This window comes from Podarcis cretensis (assembly GCF_951804945.1).
Source record: "Podarcis cretensis genome assembly, chromosome: 5".
NCBI lineage: Eukaryota > Metazoa > Chordata > Lepidosauria > Squamata > Lacertidae > Podarcis > Podarcis cretensis.
The window spans coordinates 102,734,786-102,755,884 of NC_137174.1; the positions used below are offsets into that span (position 1 = coordinate 102,734,786).

The 21,099-nt window shown below is 50.1% G+C and overlaps 1 protein-coding gene across 14 annotated transcripts in view; it reads left to right on the plus strand.

Moving 5' to 3' along the window:
- Positions 1-21,099, plus strand: part of DLG1 (discs large MAGUK scaffold protein 1) — an 89,567-nt gene that overhangs the window by 26,973 nt on the left and 41,495 nt on the right. For 5 of the 14 annotated variants that reach the window (XM_079977772.1, XM_079977773.1, XM_079977774.1 and 2 more), the window contains exon 4: positions 311-481. In XM_079977772.1, the coding sequence (XP_079833898.1) occupies positions 311-481 (171 nt within the window). Of the gene's footprint in view, positions 1-310; positions 482-9,229; positions 9,864-17,732; positions 17,982-21,099 lie in introns of those variants that run through there. The other 9 variants (XM_079977777.1, XM_079977779.1, XM_079977782.1 and 6 more) reach the window with 4 other exon arrangements.

Below are 21,099 nucleotides of genomic sequence, written 5' to 3' on the forward strand. Positions count from 1 at the left end.
GTACGTGTGTCATTTTGACTTAAGGTGTCTTGAATTCTGGTCTGCAGAAAGATGGAATTTAAATGTCATAAATAAGTAAAAGTGGGTGGTTCTACATGGGGGGTGGAGTCTGGCAGGGACTCCGCTGCATAAGCCGAGGGGCGCAACCTTGATGCGCAACTTGGGCAGCCTGTGCTGGGATCGTTGCAGAGAAGCCAGAGCTTTCTTGTTGCCGCCTTCTTCCCCTCTTAAGTTGGGGAAGCAAGTTGCGTTGTTGAGGTTTGCCTTGTAAGTAAAACTGGTCTCCTTTTGAACCTTTTTCCTCCCCCAGAAATACCGTTCTCAAGATGACGATGACACTCCTTCGCCAGAGCACGGCTCCCCCCGGGAAACTCCCAGTGAGGCAGCAGCTCCAGAGCTTGTGCATGTTTCTGAGAAGAGTCTCTCTCAAATTGAGAGCGTCCATGGATTTGTGTCCCACTCTCACATTTCGCCAGTCAAGGTAGGAGGCGTGCACATATTTCAGAGCCTCTTTGGGTATGATGTGTCAGGTGTCCAGTGAAAAGTTGCATACCTTCTTCTTGCTGTAAAGATTTCATGCTCATTCCAAGTCCTGCCCTTATGTCTTTCTAATTGGTGGGTTCTCATCATAACATGAAGTTCTGACGTGTTATTCATTCATTTCCTACTGCATCTCTGAAGCAAGGTAACCGGTTCTTCCTGTTTGAGGAATCTAAGGTTTCACTCTCTCACAAATCATTGTTTTGATGGCTGTGTAGGATTTTGTCTGCAAATTCTTAGTCTACTTCTAGGTTATGGCATGAAAACCCGAGTATTCCTCTGTTGTGAGATTTTTTTATTCAGTTGAGTTTAGGGTTGAGAGCAGGGTTTCCCAACAATGTCCGAAATTAGCCAGGTGTCAGGGGCATTTTATAATTGGCTATCAGCTACTTACGAGTAAGTGAAGATGCCTGGGTACCAGGATGGCGCCTGACATTTCCACTATCTGGAGGTGCATGCCTGGGGATCAGTGGATCTGGACTGTGTTCACATACTAATATCCCATCCTGTAGAAATCCAGTTGTTATCTTTTATCTGCACAATCAGAATGAAAGCAAAATGCTTTTTCTGTGCAGCCTGAGCAGGAACAGTGAATGGCTTACATCATATTGTTGTCACTTGCCTTCACTTATCCCACCCCACAGTTTCTCTGATAATAATAATATGTGACCTTAAAAGAGGGGTGCTCAGAACAACACACGTAGGAACTGGACTGCTGGCAAATTTTGAGTCTGCACTGACCTGGCATTGACCAGGCATTGACCTTTTGCATCATGGTGGCAGCAGTGGGAGTGGCGTGGGTTTCTGAGATTCAGAAGTTCCTTGCTCAGCACTAGCCAGGTTGCCTTGGGTGGCGAGTTCTGGGCAGTGGGTTCATGGGGGCTGTGGAGAAGCTGCCAGTGGGGCTGGAGGACAGCTGTGAGAAGGGCGGGACCCTGAAGCAGTTCTTTCAGTACTAGGGAGCAGCAGCTGGTGGGCTGTTTTTGAAAAGCGGAATGGCTCATGGCCTGGGATGGAAGGACCATGATGAACCAGACAAGAAGAGTCCCTGTTTAAACTACAGAAAGGTGGATGGTGTAAAAGCAGTTCAGGAGAGGGGAGGCTGCCATGGGAGGTTGTGGTGCAGCTGGCACAGTCCAGATGGTGTGCTGGGAGGCTGGGCATGGACTCCTCAGGTCATCCTCCCCCAACATGCTGCCCTCCAGCTGCAACTGGTCTACAACTCCCATCATCCCTGAACATTGACCGTGGTGGGTGGGACTGGTGGGAGTTGTAGTTCACCAACCGGGGGGCACCAGGTTGGGGAAGGCCACCTTAGGAAAGCAGCTGTACCCTCAGCCCCCTCCCTGTTGCCACCACCTGCAGAATAGGGTTGCTTCTGTCAAGCTGCTTCATAAGAATGCATATGAAGTATGTTGAATGATGCATCATGCAAAATTCTTCTTGGGTTTTGGACACACCCAGTGTTTGAAACTCCCGTTGTTCTAGGCGCATTTTGTGACAGGGAATTTCATTAGCGTGAGCAGTTTCTGAGCTCTGGATGCAAATACTGTGCCTAAGATTTCAGATTAAAACTGCAGAGTGGAAGTAAAGGAGGACCTTTTTCTGCCTCCCCACTTCCAGCTACTTTCTGAAGACTGGAGAAGAGACCCTCTTAAGGATATTAGGAAGGGGGGCACGCGAAGGACTAGACCATGTGAAAAATGAACATAATATTTTAGCTGCAGTTCATTCATTTTCAGCTTTGTATTCTTGTTATAAAAAAGCGCGCCTAGACATTCCGTTGTTGCGCCCTGTAAAGCTGCCCTTTAGCTCTTGGCTTTCCTATCTCTGTTTCTAACCCTGCACACATTGGGGCCTGAGGTGTGCTAAAGGAGAGGCTGAATGAATTATTTGCCTCTGCCATCCTCACAGTCAGAAATGTAGGGCAGATAGGTGGGCCTGGACTCACTTTGACAGGAAGGGGGCTTGAAGAACTGAGGCAGATCGCAGTGTCAGGCAGGGAATACGGGAAGCTGGTGTCAGAACTTGGAATCATAGAATCATAGAGTTGGAAGAGACCACAAGGGCCATCGAGTCCAACCCCCACAGCAGTCCATGGCAGATGCCTCTTGGCCTTTCCTTCTCCCCAGCCCTGCCTCGAAACACACCCTCATGCCAGCCTCTTCTTACCTGAACCAGCCCAGGGGAGGATGGGAATTGGCAGAGCAGGTCTCCCAGCTCCAGAAAGACAGGAAGAAGAAGCAGCCTGCTCCGGGATTTGGAGGGTGGGGGCAGCTGCCTCATCTGCCTGTCTGCCTTCCTCTGCTAGCAGCAGAATCCTCAGCGACCCTGGAAGCGGCTTAATGCAATGGAATGTAGACTGTGGGCCTGCAGAGACTGGCTGGCTGGCTGAGGAATTTGAACTCTGCTCTGTCTGTGGTGGTTGTCCCTCTGAACAGAAATCTTTGGCCGTGCATTTGCTTTTGTAATGGCCTCTAGGTGGAGATGTTGCAAAGGAAGACCTTGGCCACAGGCCTCTCAGGTTATCCAAATACTGTTTTGGCTGCATTCACATGACCATTGATTCCATTCTCATGGCCTTCCCCAACTGTTGATTTCCATGTTATGTTTGAGTTTTCACACAATGTAACAGCCACTTCCAGAACTATAGTGGAATATAGTGGAACATATGGAAACAAATGCTAAACTTGCTCTATTATTTGTAAACATTTTTTTTCTGAAAGCAAATATGAGCACTAAGCTTGCACTGCACTACGATAGTTTGAGAAGTGGTTTTTACGTTGTGTGAAAACTGAAATATAATGTGGACTTAACAGTTAAGGAAAAGTCATGAAAACGAAGTAAACTGGCAGGTGAATGCAGCCCTGTTTGTTTGTTCACTTTCATTCCTACCTTTCATCTACGCAGTCCCAGGATGATGTGATACATAATAAACATCAGTCAGCAGTGGTGTCATCCGTATGCTGATCATAGTCAGCACAGTTTCTGTGACATCTGTGGTGTGGCCAGGGAGACGCGCCTGGACTCTCTGGTGGGCTGGATGAGGGCCAGCAAACTGAAGTGGAATTTTGACAAGGCCAGAGGTGATCTTGTGGGTGGGTGGATGGTTCTGGGGCCTGGGAATGAGAGAGACTGCCTGCTCAGGAGGGGGGTGCTCCACCCGGAAGGGGCGCCCATGTGCCCTGGGGCTGCTTCCAGAGCTGTCGCGGCTGAAGGCTTGGTTGCAGCCATTCCTATGCCTGGAGCTAGTAACAGATGAATGGGTAGGCAGAGGAGGTCTAGCGCACGTCAGGCCGTCCAGGCGAGGCAGAGACTGTGGAGCCATGTCCCCCAGCGCCACTCTCTGAGACCAGGTCTGCAGGAAGGGTGGGAGCTCCAGCTGCCCTGCGCCTCCCAGGCCACACAGACAACTGATCCAGAAGCAGACTATGATCTATTGCAGTGCTTCCCGATTGTTGGTCCGTGGACCCCAAGGGGTCCGCGTAACCCACCCAGGGGGGGTGTGGCACCATACACATAACAAAAACTACCATAGAGCGATCACAATTTTAAAAAGTAGGGGGTCCATGGCTTGACTTTTGAAAAACAGAGAGTCTACAATACTTAGCTAATTGGGAACCAGCTGATCTATGGTGATCTGTCACGTCTATGATGATGAGCCCCCCTGGTATGAAGGGTGTGCGCTACAAGCATTGTTTTGGGTAGTAAATGTTCCCCAATGTAAACCCAGGGTCAGCTTGGGATCTGTTTGCAAAGCACTGATGAAGAACAGGTTCCAGGTCTTTTTGTTGGCTGGAGGTGAGGCCATCTTTCCCCTTTAGGGGGGAGCAGAAGGGTGCTCAGAGGGCGGCTCCTGGACCTGGACAACTGGGCAAGAAAGACTCTTCACTTGGGAGCAGCATAATCTGTAGATCTGACGTGGGCAGAACGTGTAACAGACGGAAGTTGGATTAATCAAGAGGCACTAAGGCAGTTGGGAGGGGGGAGGCAGTGCCCGTCTGTCCGTCCATCACAGCTTCTGCTTGTGATTCTGCTTTGAGCTGGGCTGTTTGCTTCTCCCCTGCAAGACGTTTTTGGAGCAACTTGTAATAAGGCCATCATGTTCATTTCAATGTGGCATGCTCAGAAGATGAGCAGGAGGATCCTGAAGAGTGTCCGGGAGTCCAGGCACTTCAATCTTCATATTTTGGTAGGTGAACTAACATAGCCTAATGATGGTCCGGTTCTTACTTCTGATACATAGAAAACATGCATCTTCCTTTGGCATTCTGCAATTTACAAATATTTAAACCACGCTTATTATAGGGGTGTTTTCAAGACCAGAGGTGGGGAGATCCCTGGAGTCAGATTCAGGAAGATTTTGGGCATCTTCAGATGGTCCTTTGCATTTGTACAGTAATGTTTGTGCACTTCACTGCTTGGTCATGCAGCTGGATCCAGAGCTTGACTGATGCTGGGCTTCTCTGGTGGGGGGGCCAAATCTTCCAGAGCTCAATCTGTTTGTTCCTAGGACCAAGCCACATCTTCCCCCAGAGGTGCTGGTTTTTTGCTCTGAATGTGTGTGGGTTTTTTTAAGAAAAAGAAGGAATGATGCTTAATGTTCCACATCTCTGCCATTCAAGGATTGGAAGATTTATTAGCCTTTGTATCCTCTCCCCTCTTGAGTACATATACCTGATGCCTCCACTCTTTATATGAGTGTGGACCCAGGCAAGGGGATAGATAGAAGCTTTTACTAGGAATTGGGGTCATCCGAGAAAGCCAACCGGCAGGCAACTTGCTTGATCTGAGCACAACACAAAACTCGCAGGATATGCAATGGGATCTCCCCTCCCCATCCCGTGAGTTCCCTGCTGCTGTGGTGCTTCCGTCCAAGGGCCTGCTTCCTTGTCTCCAACTCTCTTTCTCCCTCCCACATTCTCCTTGCTGTGATCAGGAGAAAAAGAAAAAGAAAAAGAAAACCAGCCATTCCAGACAAGATGTAGAAGACAACTCCAAAGAGATAAATCCAAAGTGAAACCCACAGCAGAAAAAAACAGCACTGCCAAAATGTCTTTAAAATGTCAACAACTGTTTTGAAAACTAGAAGCCCTGGGGAAATAAGGTCTTCACGTTGCACTGGAAAAGACCACACCCAGGACTGCATCCCTTCCTTGGTCTCAAGTCTTTGTCCTTCTACCCGTGGTGCCCATTGCAGCTATGAATAAGGTGCCGGCTATTTAAAAGCCCTGTTAAGAGTGAGCCCTGCGTCATCCCAGTTTGCGTGTGGCTTCAGTGGCTGGTGGGTCACGCTGCTTGCGCTCCCTGACTGGTTTAGCCCAACGCACATCCATTTCAGTAGCATTTGGAGAACATCAGTTATGTGGGGTGGAAATTTTTGAATTTTTAGAAATGCACTGTTTCCTGAAATAAATTAGGAACATAAATAAATGAACATAATGCCAGCCGTCCAGCATGCTACAGTTAGTGTGTTGACCGTATTCAGTGCCTATATATTCTCTTTAAAATAAGGTAAGGGTATGACATTGAATCATAGGGCTGGAAGGGACCCCAAGAGCCGTCTAGTCGAACCCCCAAAGCTGTCATGTCAAGTAAAGCTTTGAATCTGTTTGCTCTGTCACTGTAACCTCACTGGCAAAAGCCAAACTTACTTTTCCTGCAACTGCTGTATTGTGGCCTCCAAAGGCAGCCCCCCCTCCACCTGCAGGGACCCCCCCCCCCAACCACAGTGGAGAAGTGAGAGGCCCACAGCACCCTCTGGCCCCTCAGCCATCCCTCCTAGGATTGCTCTAAGTAGGCTAAGTCTCTCCCCCCCCGCCCCCCCCCCCCGGTTTGGATTCCAGTAAAAAATCCCCACAGCTTTTATCTGTGATAGCTTCTGTTTCTGTTTTGACAATGTTGATTAAAGTAATCTTAGCTTGGTTTCCTTTGGGATGTCCCCATGTGATACGTGAGAGAAATAACTTGATGCTTTTGCAAAGAGGAACATGATATTATTGCTCACATAGTAATGTTAATCATCTGTTAATTACATTGTCCCTATTACGTATAGCTTTTGCATGTAAATAAATTCTATAAAAAGAAAGCAAAATCCCCCACCTCTCAGATTGCAGCAAAAGTCATTTATTTAAATTCCCTCTCAAGGCTCCTTGTAGGAGCCTCACATGTCATTGGCTTCTGTGAAGACTGGATGTCATTTTAAACTAAAATAAATTAAATCTTGCACATTAAGCCAGGCCCAAATTAGAGCAGAGGTTCTTATCTTTGATGCTGACTCAGCCGCAGTCTCAAGTAAGGAAGACACACACATGCCCAGGGCCCCACCTTTCTCTCCTGACAGTCGCTAAAGGAGAAACTTTAAGAGTTAAAATTAATTTTGATTGCATATTGTTGAGACGTTGGGAGGATATTAAATCACTGTATGTTGCTGTTAGTCAGTAAGAGGTTTTAGAGGTTTGCTGCTGCTCTGAGTTGATAATTTTCCAGCTTCCTACTATTGAAGGTTTTTCCATGTTTACTTGTCTGTTGAGTAACCTCTGAACTGAGCATGAGTCCTCGAAGGCTCCCACTCTCACATGCTTCTGAAAACCAGTTCCAGGAACTGCAGGAGAAGAGAGGAGCTGCTTGGGGACTTCCCATAGTGGCATCTGGTTGGCCAGGGTGAGCAGCGAATGTTGGACCGAATGGGCCCCTGGCGCCATCCAGATGACTCTTCTGGTGTCCCAAGGAGCTCTTTGCATTTTTATCTCATTAATGACTTAGGGGAGGTGATCAAAAGTCCATCTAGAACTTTTTCAAGTGCCTTACAGAATACAGTACCATAATTCTAAATTATCTGAATAATTCCTTCCAGAAACCACTCACCTAGGATTGTTGAATATTCATGTATATACAGTGGAACCTTGGGTTGCGGACATAATCCATGACGAAGGCACGTCCACAACCCGCAGAGTTCGCATCCTGAAGTGCCGTGGCTGCGCTGGTGCGATTTGGCGCTTCTGCACATGTGTGAAGCATGATTTAGCACTTCTGTGCGAGCAGCAAAACACGGAAGTAACCCGTTCCGGTACTTCCAGGTTTCCTGTGGTCCGCAACCCGAAAACACATAACCTGAAGTGGCCGTAACATGAGGTATGACTGTATTGTTATGCAGTCAGTCTGTGGGGCAGCTTGCAGTATCAGATAAGCGAAGAGCAGGAGGAGCACAATGAGCAGCCTATTACCTAGCCAGACCTTTAGGCCACCTGGCCTGGTCCTGTCTCTGTACCAACTGGCAGTGGCTGTTGTGATGTTAGGCTGGAGTTGTCTACCTGGAGATTTTTGCACCTGCTGCGTGTGCTCCATCACTGAGCTGGGCCCCTTCTCTGGAGAGGGAAGCTTGCAGCAGAATGGAAAGTGCTAGGACTCGGAGTGATGGGCAGCAGCCAAAGCAAAATGACTCTCTGGAGAACCTCTGTTGTTATTTGCGAGTCAGCAGCTCAAGGAGATACAGATTTTCCATTAGGTGGTTGTATTCATTAATTTATGTATGAAATTTATGTGCTGCTTAAGATAAGCATAAATCTCTTAAGCAGTTAAAATATAATCAGGAGCAAAAGAAAAACAATACATTTTCCTTTAGGAAGCTCAAGAAGAGAATAAAACTATATACCATAGATAAAACTTAGTAGAACACTAAAAGAAAGCTTAAGAACCAGGAATCTGAGTCCAGGGAGGTTTGGGTAAACACAAACGTCTATAAGAGGCATTTAACGTTGCTTGTTGTCTCCGTCTCTCAAGCCAAGGGTGCTGCTGCCACAGCAAGAGCCCTCTTCTGGGTCACAAAGTGACCAGCGTCCGGGTACCCTGGTTCCAAGTTGCTTAGGGCTTGGACCCTGAACTTGGCTCAGTAGCTGAGAGGCAGTTAGTAGAGAGCTTGGTGCGTGCAAAGCTGGCTACCCCACTGAGCAGCCTAGAAGCTGTATTTTGTATTAAGTACAGTTTGTGAACCCCAGTCTTTCTAATTTTCTGCTGTGGCACCTTATTTTTGGATATTCACGGGGCTGTTGCATCACCTTAAAAAGAGGGGATGTGGCCTGATGGGGATGCAGGAGCACTTCTGCGTAGGGGCTTTAGCTTCAAGAGAATTATTTGGACGTGGTGTTTTCCCCCAGTGACATGAATCTCCATCTCTGGTTCCAGTTTTCTTCCTCCCCTTTGTGTGAGATGCATCCTGTTTTGCGGGTGTCTCAGTCTTGCCTTGTTAGCCTGCAGGCAGGGATTGTGAACACCTAACGATACACAATATAGCAGCTGCTTGTTGGTTTATTATGGGATGGAGGAAATAGTATGAGCATTTACTGTTGCTGCTAGTTTCTAATAGGTGAGAAATGGAACCTGCTTGGTGGGCTTGCCGAAACTACCACTTGTGTAGTTTGTTCTGAGGCTTAAAAGGGGCTTCTGGTCTGTGTGTGTTTAAAGATGCTTCCATACTACTAAGAACTGTTTGGCCATGAGGTGGGTGGGCAGTGCTGCTCCCCCTTTTCTGGAGTGGCTGCAAGCAGCCGCAAGGCACCTCTGGCTTTTTCGCACAGGCGCTGGTGGCGATTGGCTCCGGGTGTTCCTCCCACCCGCCCAGCGCTGTGCTTTGTCAGGCGTCCCCAGAGAGCATCTGTTGTCTGATGCCGGCAGCATCCCTCTCTACCTGCTAATGGGTCTCGCTCCCCGAGTTCCACTCCGCCTGCCTCACTGCTGACAAAAGGAGGAGGTTTTTGATCTTGGCAGACCACAGAAGCAGATACTAGCCTGGAAGGTGGCAGGATTGCCCCTTTGCCTTCCACCCATGGAAGTGCCCCCCGGGGGAGTAACAGGTGCGGCAAGAGCCTGGCCACGGGCGCGATGGATGGGAGCTGGCCTGGAGGGGAGCCTGAGTGAGTGAGGCTGGCTGCTCTCCTTCCCTGAGTGATGCAGCTCTAATCCTGCCTGCCGTTTGGCTGATCACTCATTGTGGCTCAGCAGCTGACGGGGACCCACGCCTGCCTGCCTGCCTGCCTGCCTGCCTGCCTGCCTGCCAGCCAGCCACCTGCTGGGCTGCAGAGATGAATTACATTTTTGGAAACAACACTCTGCTCTACTCGCGCACCAGTCGGGGCGGCAACACTGGATCTGGCCATAGCTCGGGAGGGCCCAAGCAGAAGCTGTGGGCAAAGAAGGGCTCTGGGGATGCCCTGCCTTCCGAGGAGGCCGAGACTTCGCGCTGGCAGCAGATTGCTGCCTTCTTCACTCGCAGGCATCGCTTCTTCTTCTTTGACTGCATCTCTGTGGCTGCCAGCTCCAGCCAGGTAAAGCGTCACTTGTTGAAATCGGGGGGGGGGGGGAGGGGGAGGGGAGGGAGGGCAGCCATTGATAGAAGGGCTGGATCTGGCAATGAGATCTCCTTCCACAGCTGCCAGGATTAGGGCAGGGTTAGAAGAGGAAGGAATATTGCAGTCAGGCTCATAGGTGCCTGGGTTTGGCTTTGAGCATATTAAAAACTTGCATGAACACCAGCTTGGTGGCTTAACATTTCTTCTGACCTGCCACATAAATAGGGATTTTGGCACAAATGTCTGACACGATTGAGGCTGCAAAATTAGACTTAGTCAAACAGCTGGATTCCAGGGAGAGGCTAGGAGGGCAACCTAGGGCACAAGTAGCAGGCTGCATGGCCTTGTTTCGTTGGGTGGGCAAGCGTTGTCCTGGAGTGAAGAGTCCTGACTCTGTTCCGAGGGCTCTGGGTCGCCATGGCTGAGATGTCTGACCCCAGCGGGGTCTTGGTAGGCCTGGTGAGATAAAGGAAGAGAACAGAGTTGGAAGTGCCTCTTGACAGGAGCTGGCAGCCAAGACCGGGAGGCTTGTCTCTGCAGAGCCCCAAGAAACGACCAGGCCGGGAGGGCAGTGAGTTCAGTTTCCCACCCTGAGTGCAGGAAAGGAGAGCACTCTTATTCCCAGAGCATCCCTGGGATTGTAACTTGCCCAACTTTGTTTGAAAAGTTTCCAAGGGGTGAATTTCCACAGCTTTGCAAGGCGGCCTTGGCTCCTGCTGGGCTGCTCTGAGAGCTATGAAAAAATGTTGGGCTGCTTCCTTCCTGTAACTCAAGCATGTTACTTTCATCTTCCTTCCTGGGTGGATATAGATAGGGCAAGTTTTCTCCTCCTTTTTGGCACCTTTGTCAATATCTGACACCCACATGCTCCCTTGTGGCCTTTTCTCAGCCTTTACTTAGGACTTGCCTTTTCGACTTGAGTTCTCCCACCTCCATGGTTTATACCAGCCACAATCCCACAAGGCAGGCCTGCATTGCAGATATAGGCAGAGAGGGAAGGGGGCAGGTGGATTGCAATGTCCTAGTGACTTTGGGGCTGAGCCTGGGTGCTTCCTGGCTTCCAGCTCTCCCTCTGTCTCTTTTCTCTGCAGCCCAGTGGAGGCCCAGTGTCCTCCAGGCCTCTAGTTGCCAGCTAAATCTTAGTACTGCTGCAGCACCTCATGAGCTCTCTGGCCTCATCCTTCTTTGCACATGTTCAGGCCCTTGATGTCCATACCACTTTTTTGCTAGCATTCTATTGCTCTTTGCTGCCCAAGCATCCCATTCTCTTGCTCCAGGAGCATCATCCCATTCTGATGCTCCTGCAAGAGCGTTGACTTAGACTTCCTGCCAAATTGTTCCAAAGATGCTGACAATCCTTGAACCAGCTGAATTTCTCTTCTCCATCTGATGCCAATCTGCTTTAGTTTGATCTTGGCATATTATTCAGTTAGTTTGGTATCTTTTGGTGCTTTCATCTACTCTGGTAAGACAAATATAGCTGCTCCTGAGTTCGGATCCCTCAACCACAGTTGTCCTCAAGCTTGGATTACTGCAGTCGGCTCTACGTGGGGCTGGCCTTTAGGTTGGTCCAGATGGCAGCTGGTGCCTGTCTGTCCACGTTCCTGTTCTCACAGTGGCCAACCCAATGCTTCTATGGGGAGCCTGCAAGCAGGACATCAGTGCTCTTCCCACTGTTGTTCCCCAACAGCTGTTATTCCGAGACCTCATATCTGGAAGCTGTTGAGCTTTATCCTCCACTAATTTGGCTAAACCCTTTCAAAGCTATCCATTCAAGATGGTGGCCATCGCTGCAACCCCTGGGAGTAAATTCTATAGTTGTAAGTCTGTGCTGTGTGAAGAAATACTTGCCCATCCTTAATGCTCCAATATTTAGCTTTGTTGGATACCTCTGGATTCTTCTAGTATTATGTAAGAGGAAGACAAAGTTGTCTTTATTTCTACCACACCCGGCATGATTTCATAGACTTCTATCATGCCACACCTAGTTTTTAAAAATAGTTTATAGTGTTTTTTTCAAAACTAAAAAGCCCCTCAGCCTTTTCTCATAGGGGAATTGCTCCAACCTCTTTAGCACACCTTTAACTCCCTTGTTCTCAAATGGTCCAGTTGCTTCCCCTGATTCATTGAAATATTTTTTATTGTGGATTCTAATGGTCTTGGCTATCTGCTGCTTGAATTCTTTTTTTGTACCCCTTACTGTCTGCTTGTCTTCCTTTTGCCAAAGTTTGTGTTCCTTTTTGTTCCCCTCATGTGAGCAGCCCTTCTGGTTTTTAAAGGGAGCCTCCTGGCCGCCTCACAGCTTCCCTGACTGCTTGCTGACCACGCAGGTATCCTCTTGACCTTGGTGACACTTTCCCTCATCTATAGTATACATAATCATCATTACTGTTTTTTACATTGATTTGTCACTTGCTACAAAATTGGCTCAAAACAACGTCTAATTATAAAGGCATTCCTAATATAAAATGTAAGACACATACACACTCATGTATATGTATAAAGGTAAAGGTAAAGGTACCCCTGCCCGTACGGGCCAGTCTTGACAGACTCTGGGGTTGTGCACCCATCTCACTTAAGAGGCCGGGGCCAGCGCTGTCCGGAGACACTTCTGGGTTACGTGGCCAGCGTGACATCGCTGCTCTGGCGAGCCAGAGCCGCACACGGAAACGCCGTTTACCTTCCCGCTGGTAAGCGGTCCCTATTTATCTACTTGCACCCGGAGGTGCTTTCGAACTGCTAGGTTGGCAGGCGCTGGGACCGAGCAGCGGGAGCGCACCCCGCCGCAGGGATTTGAACTGCCGACCTTTCGATCGGCAAGCCCTAGGCGCTGAGGCTTTAACCCACAGCGCCACCTGCGTCCCCATGTATATGTATACAGGAACATTAATTAGTCAAAATCTTTCAAGAACGTAAAGAGAACAGATGCTTCTTGAACACCTATGAAGACTTGGATATGGTCATACTTGCGATCCGACGCTTGGGTGACAGGAGCACATTGTCTGGCCCCTGGGGGGGGGGAGCGTTGCAGAGTTGGGGAACCACCAGTGTCAAGGCCTCTCTTCTTGTGGCCACCCCGTGGACCTCCCTCAGATGGTCCTGGCTGAGTTCCTATGATGGTGGCTTTGAATAACCCCCAGGCATTGTGGAGAGATTTGACCCTCTTGACAACTTTTCACCTTCCTTTTTCCCAGTCCCCTCATTTGAGTCCTCCTTCAAAGTCAATTGTGATGGCTTGCTTGCTTGCTTGCTTGTTGTAACCTGCCCTGGCATCCCAAGGCACAGGGTGGGATATTAGTTTTAAAATTAATTAAGAAACACCATTTTCACTCCTATCCCTGAGGGAGGCTTTGTCCTGGACCGAAGGCTCATGCGCTCCTTTCTGCCCCCCCCCCCCCCGGACTTGTCTGTTCAACTTTTTAGTACCAATGGAGTGCATAAATGGAGTCACCTATTTATTTTTAAAAATCCATTTATTTTACATTGTTAGCAAGTACACAGCTCCCACAGCATACACCCACACCCACAAACCCATAGAAATGGATTTTTTTTGTTATTTATTTATTTTTACTAAAGATTTTCTTGGTTTACAAAAGTATGTGCAGTGTCTCTTTTTGTTTCAAGTAACATTTTATACAGATCAGTTTCATTTGTTGAGACATTAGGAAGAAAAGGGGGGAAGAGGTGGAGGGGGGAAAGGTGAGTGGAGGTGGGGTCGGGTGGCGAATTTTTGTTATAGATTGTATTTATTTGGCTCCCAGCAATAAAATATATAATAATGTAATTCATCAAAAGTTTATCAGCTAAAACAATGGTACTTGTTAAATGTGTTCCTCCAGAATAATTAAGTATGACCAGACGCAACCCCAAAGCCTCAGAACCATGCCCAAATGCCAGGGGAGATAAAGCTGCCCCTCTCCTGTGGAAGAGGTCTTGGGGTTGGCATTTGGTCCTCTTCTGGGGGCGGGGGTGGCTGAGTGCTCAGACAAAGGTCTGAGGTTCCCAGGGGGGCTTGTGGGGGGAGAGGTGATGCAGGAGGTTTCCAAGAGGTGTAGGTTGAAACCAGCCTGTGGGGCTGGGCTTGCAAATGAATTGGCAGCCAGGTCTGAATTAGTAAAACAAGGTGGTTAGTGTATGAAACATGGAAAGAGCAGGCCTGTCTGGATGCTTCAGTTCAGGGGGCAGCCCCCCCCCCGGTGCCCTCCAGATGCTGTGGGCAAGAACTTGCATCGCCCCCAGCCGCGCGGCCAATGTTCAGGGATCACGGGAATCCCTGTACTCTGGGCACTGGCGGCTGCTGCTGAGGAGTTCTGCCAGGTGCTGCTCTGGGATCACCCTGCTGGCGCCAGTAGCGCCCGTCTCGGAGGCGCCCAAACACCGAGGGACAAAAACGCCCCCCAGCAGCTTGATGCTATTATTTGTGGCAGGGATCCTGCAGCATCCATTGTGGGCAGTTGCAGCCCAGTAGCTGCGGTTGCCACTGCAGAGTATGAAAGCCTTTAAGCACTCCTGTGGCTTTCAGGAGAAGGTTTTTGGCAATGACCCACCACGGAAAGGCTGAGCCAGGGATGAATGGGGAGGATTAGCTGGGTGGGGCAGAGTTAGCTGGGGTGGATGGCTAGGAGCCAGCAGGTGTCTTGCTGTCCCACAGGCAGAGATGCAAAATTTTGGTGAATGACAAACAAACATGCTATTGCAAAAAGCTTAGGAAACTCTTTATCTATGCACGTGGAGCAGTTAAATCTCAATTTGGTCTGGCATTTTTCTCCAAGGTTTTGCTTGAGCTTAAATGCTTCTAAATTGCAATCAGGAAGGCTTGCTGTGTGTTTAATTTCAACTCGCCAACCCTGAACGTCCCTAGAAGGGGTGGCTGGAGGAAGAGAGGGATTGAGATTCTTCCTGTGTGCATCACATTTTCTTAGCAGAGATCTATTTAGAACGCTGAAAGCCACTTGGATTTTCAATACTGTATTGTGAATAATTTGGTATCACCTGCAAATTTGGTCACCTCTCAGCTCACCCATAACTCCATATTGTTTGTGAAAACTTTGAAAAGTGCCCGTTCTTATCTGTCTTCATTGTGAGAGCTACTCTGCTATCATATCACATTAGGTGCCGAGTTCTGGCAGCTGTGTAGCCCAAACAAGATGACGGAGAAACAAGAGGGGGGTGTATTGGACTGTGCAGCATCCCCCCTCCCCGCAAACAAAGGTTTGCCAAAGGGGGGGGGGGCACAAACTGAGGGCTGGTGTCACCTGCGTCATCACATCCTACTGAGGATTGAACATGCTCAGTAGCTTAGAAATCCCGACGCTCTGTTGGCTTGTGGGGGGTGGGAATAGAAAACTGGCAGGTGGGTGAAAAGCGAGACTGGCTGCCTGCACACCAAACAAGAGCATTCTCTTTGGCAACACCTTGTTGTAGATCTCATGCTCTGTTTTGTATTCTTTAACCATTTACCCATCAAATGAGGACTTACCTGCTAATTCCAGGACTGTGAAGGTTGCTCAGGAGCCTTTGTCAGGGAATTGGTGGAAACCTTTTGAAAGTATAAGAATTTGATGTCTACCAGTTCATCTGTCTACTAACTTGCTTGTTGACATTCTAAAATGACAGTCTGAAATGTTAGTAAGGATTTCCTTTTGCAGAAGCCACATTGATCCAGCTTCAGCAAGACTCAATCATTGTATCTCACAAGTTTCCACCCATAGGTCTGGAACAAATATTAAGCTAACTAGGGCTGGGCAATATTAGGTTTTCAACATCACAGTCCAACATCGCGGTTTGCCGATGTACCATGATGTTGAAAAAAGCTGCATTGGCCCCATCCCTTGAGGTGGTGGGTGAAACTGCCACAGCTCTCACTGTGGAGCCAAGGCTCTTTCATCCCAGAGCCTTGCAGGGCCCAAGCCCTCTGCTCAGCTGCGGGGGGGGGGGGGGGGGGGAGGCTTGCGCCCAACAGCTGAGTGAGCCAGACCACTCCCCAAGATGGAGGGAGCCCTGACAGGCTCCCTTGGCAAGGCTGATTCGCCTTCGCCGGCGAGGGGAAGGGGGGGCAAGCAACCTCCTTCTCCTGGGAGAAAGAGGCCACTTGCTCCCCCCCCCCCCCCAGCTGAGTGCTCTTGTGCAAGCAGGAAAATTATTTGGGGCTTCCTCAGTTTGGGAGCAGGAGCAGATTTACGCCCCCCCCCCGATGACTCATGTGAGCTGGTGGCACTCCTGCACTGGTTGGGGTGGGGGGACTGACCACGATGGCGTCTTCACTCAGTGGTATATTGCTAGTAAAACCACCGTGGCTCCTGAGTCCCTCTGCCTCCAGCCCCAGCCTGCAGCTTGTTTCTCCCTAGGCATGCTGAGTGCTGGGGGGGGGGGGACTGAGGAGCGGCAGAGGTTTCACCCGTGATATAGCGCTGAATGAAACCCCCATTGTGGTGAGCCCCTCATACCGGTCCTGGGTGATATATCAATATATTGCCAGGCCTGAAGCTGACCTGCCTATAATTTCTTCAGTCTCAAGTCTTACTTTGGCTACTTTCCAGTTCTCTAGAATGTAGGCTGATTTTAGCGACAAGTTATGTAATTTCCTTAGAAGACCAGCATTCCCATTTACATTCGTTAACTCACAGGTGGATGCTGTGGGGACCTGGTGACTGGTTAACTTTTAATGTCAATAAGCCCTTGTTGGCACGTGGCTCAATTTTTTGGGTCTCTCTCTCTCTCTCTCTCTCTCTCTCTCTCTCTCTCTCTCTCTCACACACACACACACACACACACACAGAGAGAGAGAGAGAGAGATTAAATTCCGCTTCTCTCCTTCCCAAGTACTCTGTTTGCTCCCTTGTGTAATGCTCCACCATCTCCCCGGCTGGTCTCTTGCTTCTGATGTATTTAAAGACATGGCTGTTGTTTTTATTATGCATCTCTCAGATTTTTTCTGCCTTCCCACTTGCTGCTGGGAACTAGAGCAGTGCTTCTTGCCAGTGGTGTCTGTTTGGCAGGGATTGTGTGAGCTGTCAGTAGATTTGAAGAGCCCAGATTGTGCCTCAATTCGCCGGCCGTTTCCCAGGGCCAGGAGTGCGGCTGCAGCTCTATCCCTCTCTCTGAGGTCATGTGCTTTCCCCAAGCCAGTGCTTCTTGCAGATCATAGAATCATAGAGTTGGAAGAGACCACAAGGGCCATCAAGTCCAACCCCCTGCCAAGCAGGATGGTTGTGTGAAAAGAAAGCCCTGTGGGCGAGCGCCTGCCTGTGTGTGGAAAGGCTCCATGCCGCTGGGACACCTGCACAGTTGAGTGCCTCAGCCATGTGGAGCCCCTACTCACGAGCAGGCACTTGCAAACGGGGCTCCTTTCTCACACAGCTGTGTGCAGCATGTGGTTCTTGGTGGTGTGTAAGTGGAGGCAGCTCTACGGTGCCAGGTGAGGCCGAAAGGACAGCCCTCTGCTCCCCACACTTAGGCCCTGGAGTCTGGAGAGGGTCGCATCCTGCCCTCTTGTGTGCAGTTGTGTACGGAAATGGCTTGGGGATTCTCCAGTGATGGATTCGTTGTCATACAGACACACAACCAAATGCAGAAGCACCAGCAGATGTTTCCCTTCACATTTTTACGGTATATCACAGATGTCATCCTGAGCCACCAAATTGCCCCTCTTCCTTTTTCCAGACGACTTCTTCTTCTTCTTTTTCTTCCCCTGTAATGTTGGATGAATAATAATAATATAGGTTGCCAGTTCATGTTTTTAGGTGAGATGGTGCATCATATTTTACTTACAGTTTTAAAAGAAGCAATAGGAGATGCTTCCTTGGTTACCTAGCAACTGTGTGATATCCCACCCCTGCTTCCCAGGAAGGGGCTGAAGAAATGGTCTCCTCCCCAGGGAGTCCAAGAGCTGGCAAACCCAGGGAAAGAGGCCCCAGAGTGTCTCAACGGTGGGCCCCTGTGCCTCTCTGCTGCATCCACTGCCCCCTGAATTCTGAGCTGTCGAGTGAGGTGGATGCAGACCCTCATGTTAATCCACAGAGCCCATCTCTAAGGACTAGTTCCCACCCGGCAGCCCCTTGCACCTCCAAGACAGAAGCACAGCAGCCTTTGGAGGTAGGGGATCAGAGTTGTGGCCTTCTCGTACTCTACCACTCTTTGTCTTCAGCAGCTGCAATCCACAAGATTAGCTTGGGGGCAGGATGGTTTGGGAGGTCTCTGGAGTCCTTCTCACCTAGCAGCTGGAGCCCACCACACCACACACTCCCTCACTTGGTAGCTCCTCCAGCAGGGACGCTTCCTCCTCCGCCTCCTTCACCCTCTCTGAGGGGGGCTTTTCCTTTGCTTTGGAGAGAGGCAGTGTGTTTCCAGTAGTCCTGGGGGGGGGGTGTTACAGCTTTTGGGTATCTTGGTTGCCTCCTTTGCAGGGCCTGGAGGCAGCATTCCATTTGAGTGCAGAAGGGCTGGCCTGGCCTTGGCAAGCAGACCTGGCCCTCCCCAGCACACCTGCAGCCATGCAACGTACTGCTGAGCATTTGCCCTCATGCTCAGTCGTGGCGCAGGGTCTCAGGCTTCCTTGCCGTGTTGGAGTTTGCAGCATAAAGGCACTGTGGACATGCCAGGTGACCTTTGGCGCAGCTTCTCTTCCCTCTGCAGAGCATTGATTCTGTTTGCCTGGCAAAGGGGCCGACAGCGTGTTGCCCAATGGGACGCCTTCTGTCTCTGGAGAGGGCGTGCAAAGCCGGGCTTCTGCTGGACTGGCCAGGAGAGCATTTTGCTCGGCTGTCCGGAGGAAATGTGCCAGTGCCTCTCCGCTTCTGCCTGGGCTCCCTTTTAGCTGGCCGAGCAGCTTAACTGGGCTCCCGGATGGCCGCCTGTTCCCCCCCACGCAAGTGCTGCTGTGGGGCTCCTGACGGCTGTGAAGTGGGGCCTCTGAGGCATGCTGGCTCTGCCGCCAAGGCCTGGGCAGACGCACCTCCGGGGCTCCAGCCCCAGGATGCAGCCGGGCAGACGCCTTGTGTTTCAGCCACGTTGCCTGTGGCATCCAAACACAGGGGCAGGTTCACCAACCTGCGCGACAGTGTGAAGAAGAGCCCCACCAAGAGCACCGCCAAGGTGAGGGCTGCCAGCGGGTGGGGCTCCGACAGCTCGTGGTCCAATTGCTCCTCAGAGAAGGTAAGCCCCCCCGGCTCCGCCCCGGCTCCTTCTTCCTCTGTGCAGGACTCCAGCGCAAGGCGTCAGCTGGAAGGGGGCTGGCGTGCTCTTGAAGCGCTTTCCTGCTCCCTTGAGTTGCCACGATGTCAGGCCAAGGAAGGTGGTTTCCCCACATGTTGGTTGTGAGTGAGTGTGTGGAAAACCTCAGGTTGGTTTTCTGAGGAGTTGGTTTTCTGTGAACGGAACTGTAAAATTGTGCAACCCCCAGAGCCCACCCTTTGGAGGGGGCTTCAGCAGCAGGAGTGGTTTTTTAAACACTTTAAAAGGTATTTGGATGAGTGGGGGGCTCTGAGGGGGGTGCCTGATTCTTTGGTGGCTGCGTGTTTGTGGGGGCAGCACATGATGAGCAGGGCTCTCCACTGACCATATTGATTCTGTCCAATTCCAATAACCTATTTATAAAGCAGGTCACATGCTGTGTGCTTGTAGAGGATTCAGTTGGACCAGGGCTTGGCAGCCTTTTCTCTCACGCTTATCTGCTGACCGGGAGAAGGAACAGAGTGGGTGCTGGCCAGGATCCTGCCCCTCTTTCTCTGCCCCCCTCTTCTCTCCCTTTTGGCCCAGGTCACTCTGCCTCACTAGGGGGCCATTGGCATTTGGTTGAGGGCTCTGTAAAAATAGGCCAAATAATTTGCCTGTGGCCCCAATTTAGAGGCTGGCTTGCTTGTCCTTTGCTTCTAAAGGGTGGCCGGGCTTGAGAAGTCTTTAGGGCACTTGCTTGCATCTTTAGTAGTATTAATTTGCATGTGCTGAACATTTACATAATGCCCAAGGGAGCTGTTTCTGCTTCGCACCCTGGCCAGGCTTGTGCCCTGGGGAGTCACTTTGGCAGCGGTTTGACTTGACTCCCAGAGGGACACTCCGTTGTCTCTCGAGGCAGATGGATGCCAGCAACAACCCATTTATTTATTAACTTTTTTATACTGCTCTTCATCTGAAGATCACAGGGCAGTTCACAACATAAGCTTACGAAAGAAGAACACAAAGAACATAGGGAAAAACAAAAGTAAACTAATAATCTCCGTCCCACAAACACATTTCCAAGGCCATTTGAGTGTGTAATCAGCAAAAGGCCTGGTTATAGAGGAACATTTTCTCCTGGCACCCAAAGGTGTATAATGAAGGCTCCAGGTGAGTCTCCCTGGATGGATAGGATAGATGGACTCGGCCTTCAATGTTCTGTGACGGCTGTCTGTCCTGCTCCTTTCTCCTTTGGTCTTTAGTCTTAATAAACTCCCTGAAATTGATGTTGGGGTTGGGTGCATTTCTGCAAGACTCAAAAGGAGAGTGTGAGAGGGCTTGGGCAGTGGAAAGCTAGGTAAGTTGGGTGGTCTCTCTGCTTTCCTTCTAAAGGTTTGCCTTGTATTCCCAGAAAGAGCCTCTCCTGCCTGTGGCTAGAGGGGACCTCAGGGGGTGGCAGCCCCTTGAGAGGCCTACCTGGACTGGCCGTTGTGGGAGGAAGGCACCCAAAGGTCTCCCCTCCTTCTGTTACAGTACTTGCTGCTCACTCTTCCTTGCTCTGTGGAAGTGCCTAATAAGGCCAGTGAAGTAAAAATGGCAGGTGCATTATTCTTTTGAGTGATTGTGGATTCAGCCTTGTGTGTGCTGGATGCCTCTGGGTAGGTGGAGATGTCTTAATAGCATTGTGCTCCACCCCCCACCCCCTGATTCCCCCCCTGGCAGGGGGACACAAGGGGAGGAAGGGGCACTCAGCTGCAGTTCTGCTCTGGCTCCCAGCAAGCCCAGGGCGCCCCCAACGTCTGAGGGTTTGACTTTGCGGATGCAAAAATATGACCTCCTGCTCCGCTTTTGTCAACCCGCTTGGTATCTGTTGTCTTCCCGGTTTAGAGTGTGCCGCGTGAGCAGCTTATGGGCTCTGGTGATTAGGGGTGTGGGGAGCAGGAAGAAGAGATACTCGAATGCTTCTTCAAGTGCTGCTTTGTTGCTGCTGATAGATGCGCGTGCAGCCAGGCTTTACAGACGGCTGACTGTGCAAAAATTACTTTTAGTGGCCAGTGAT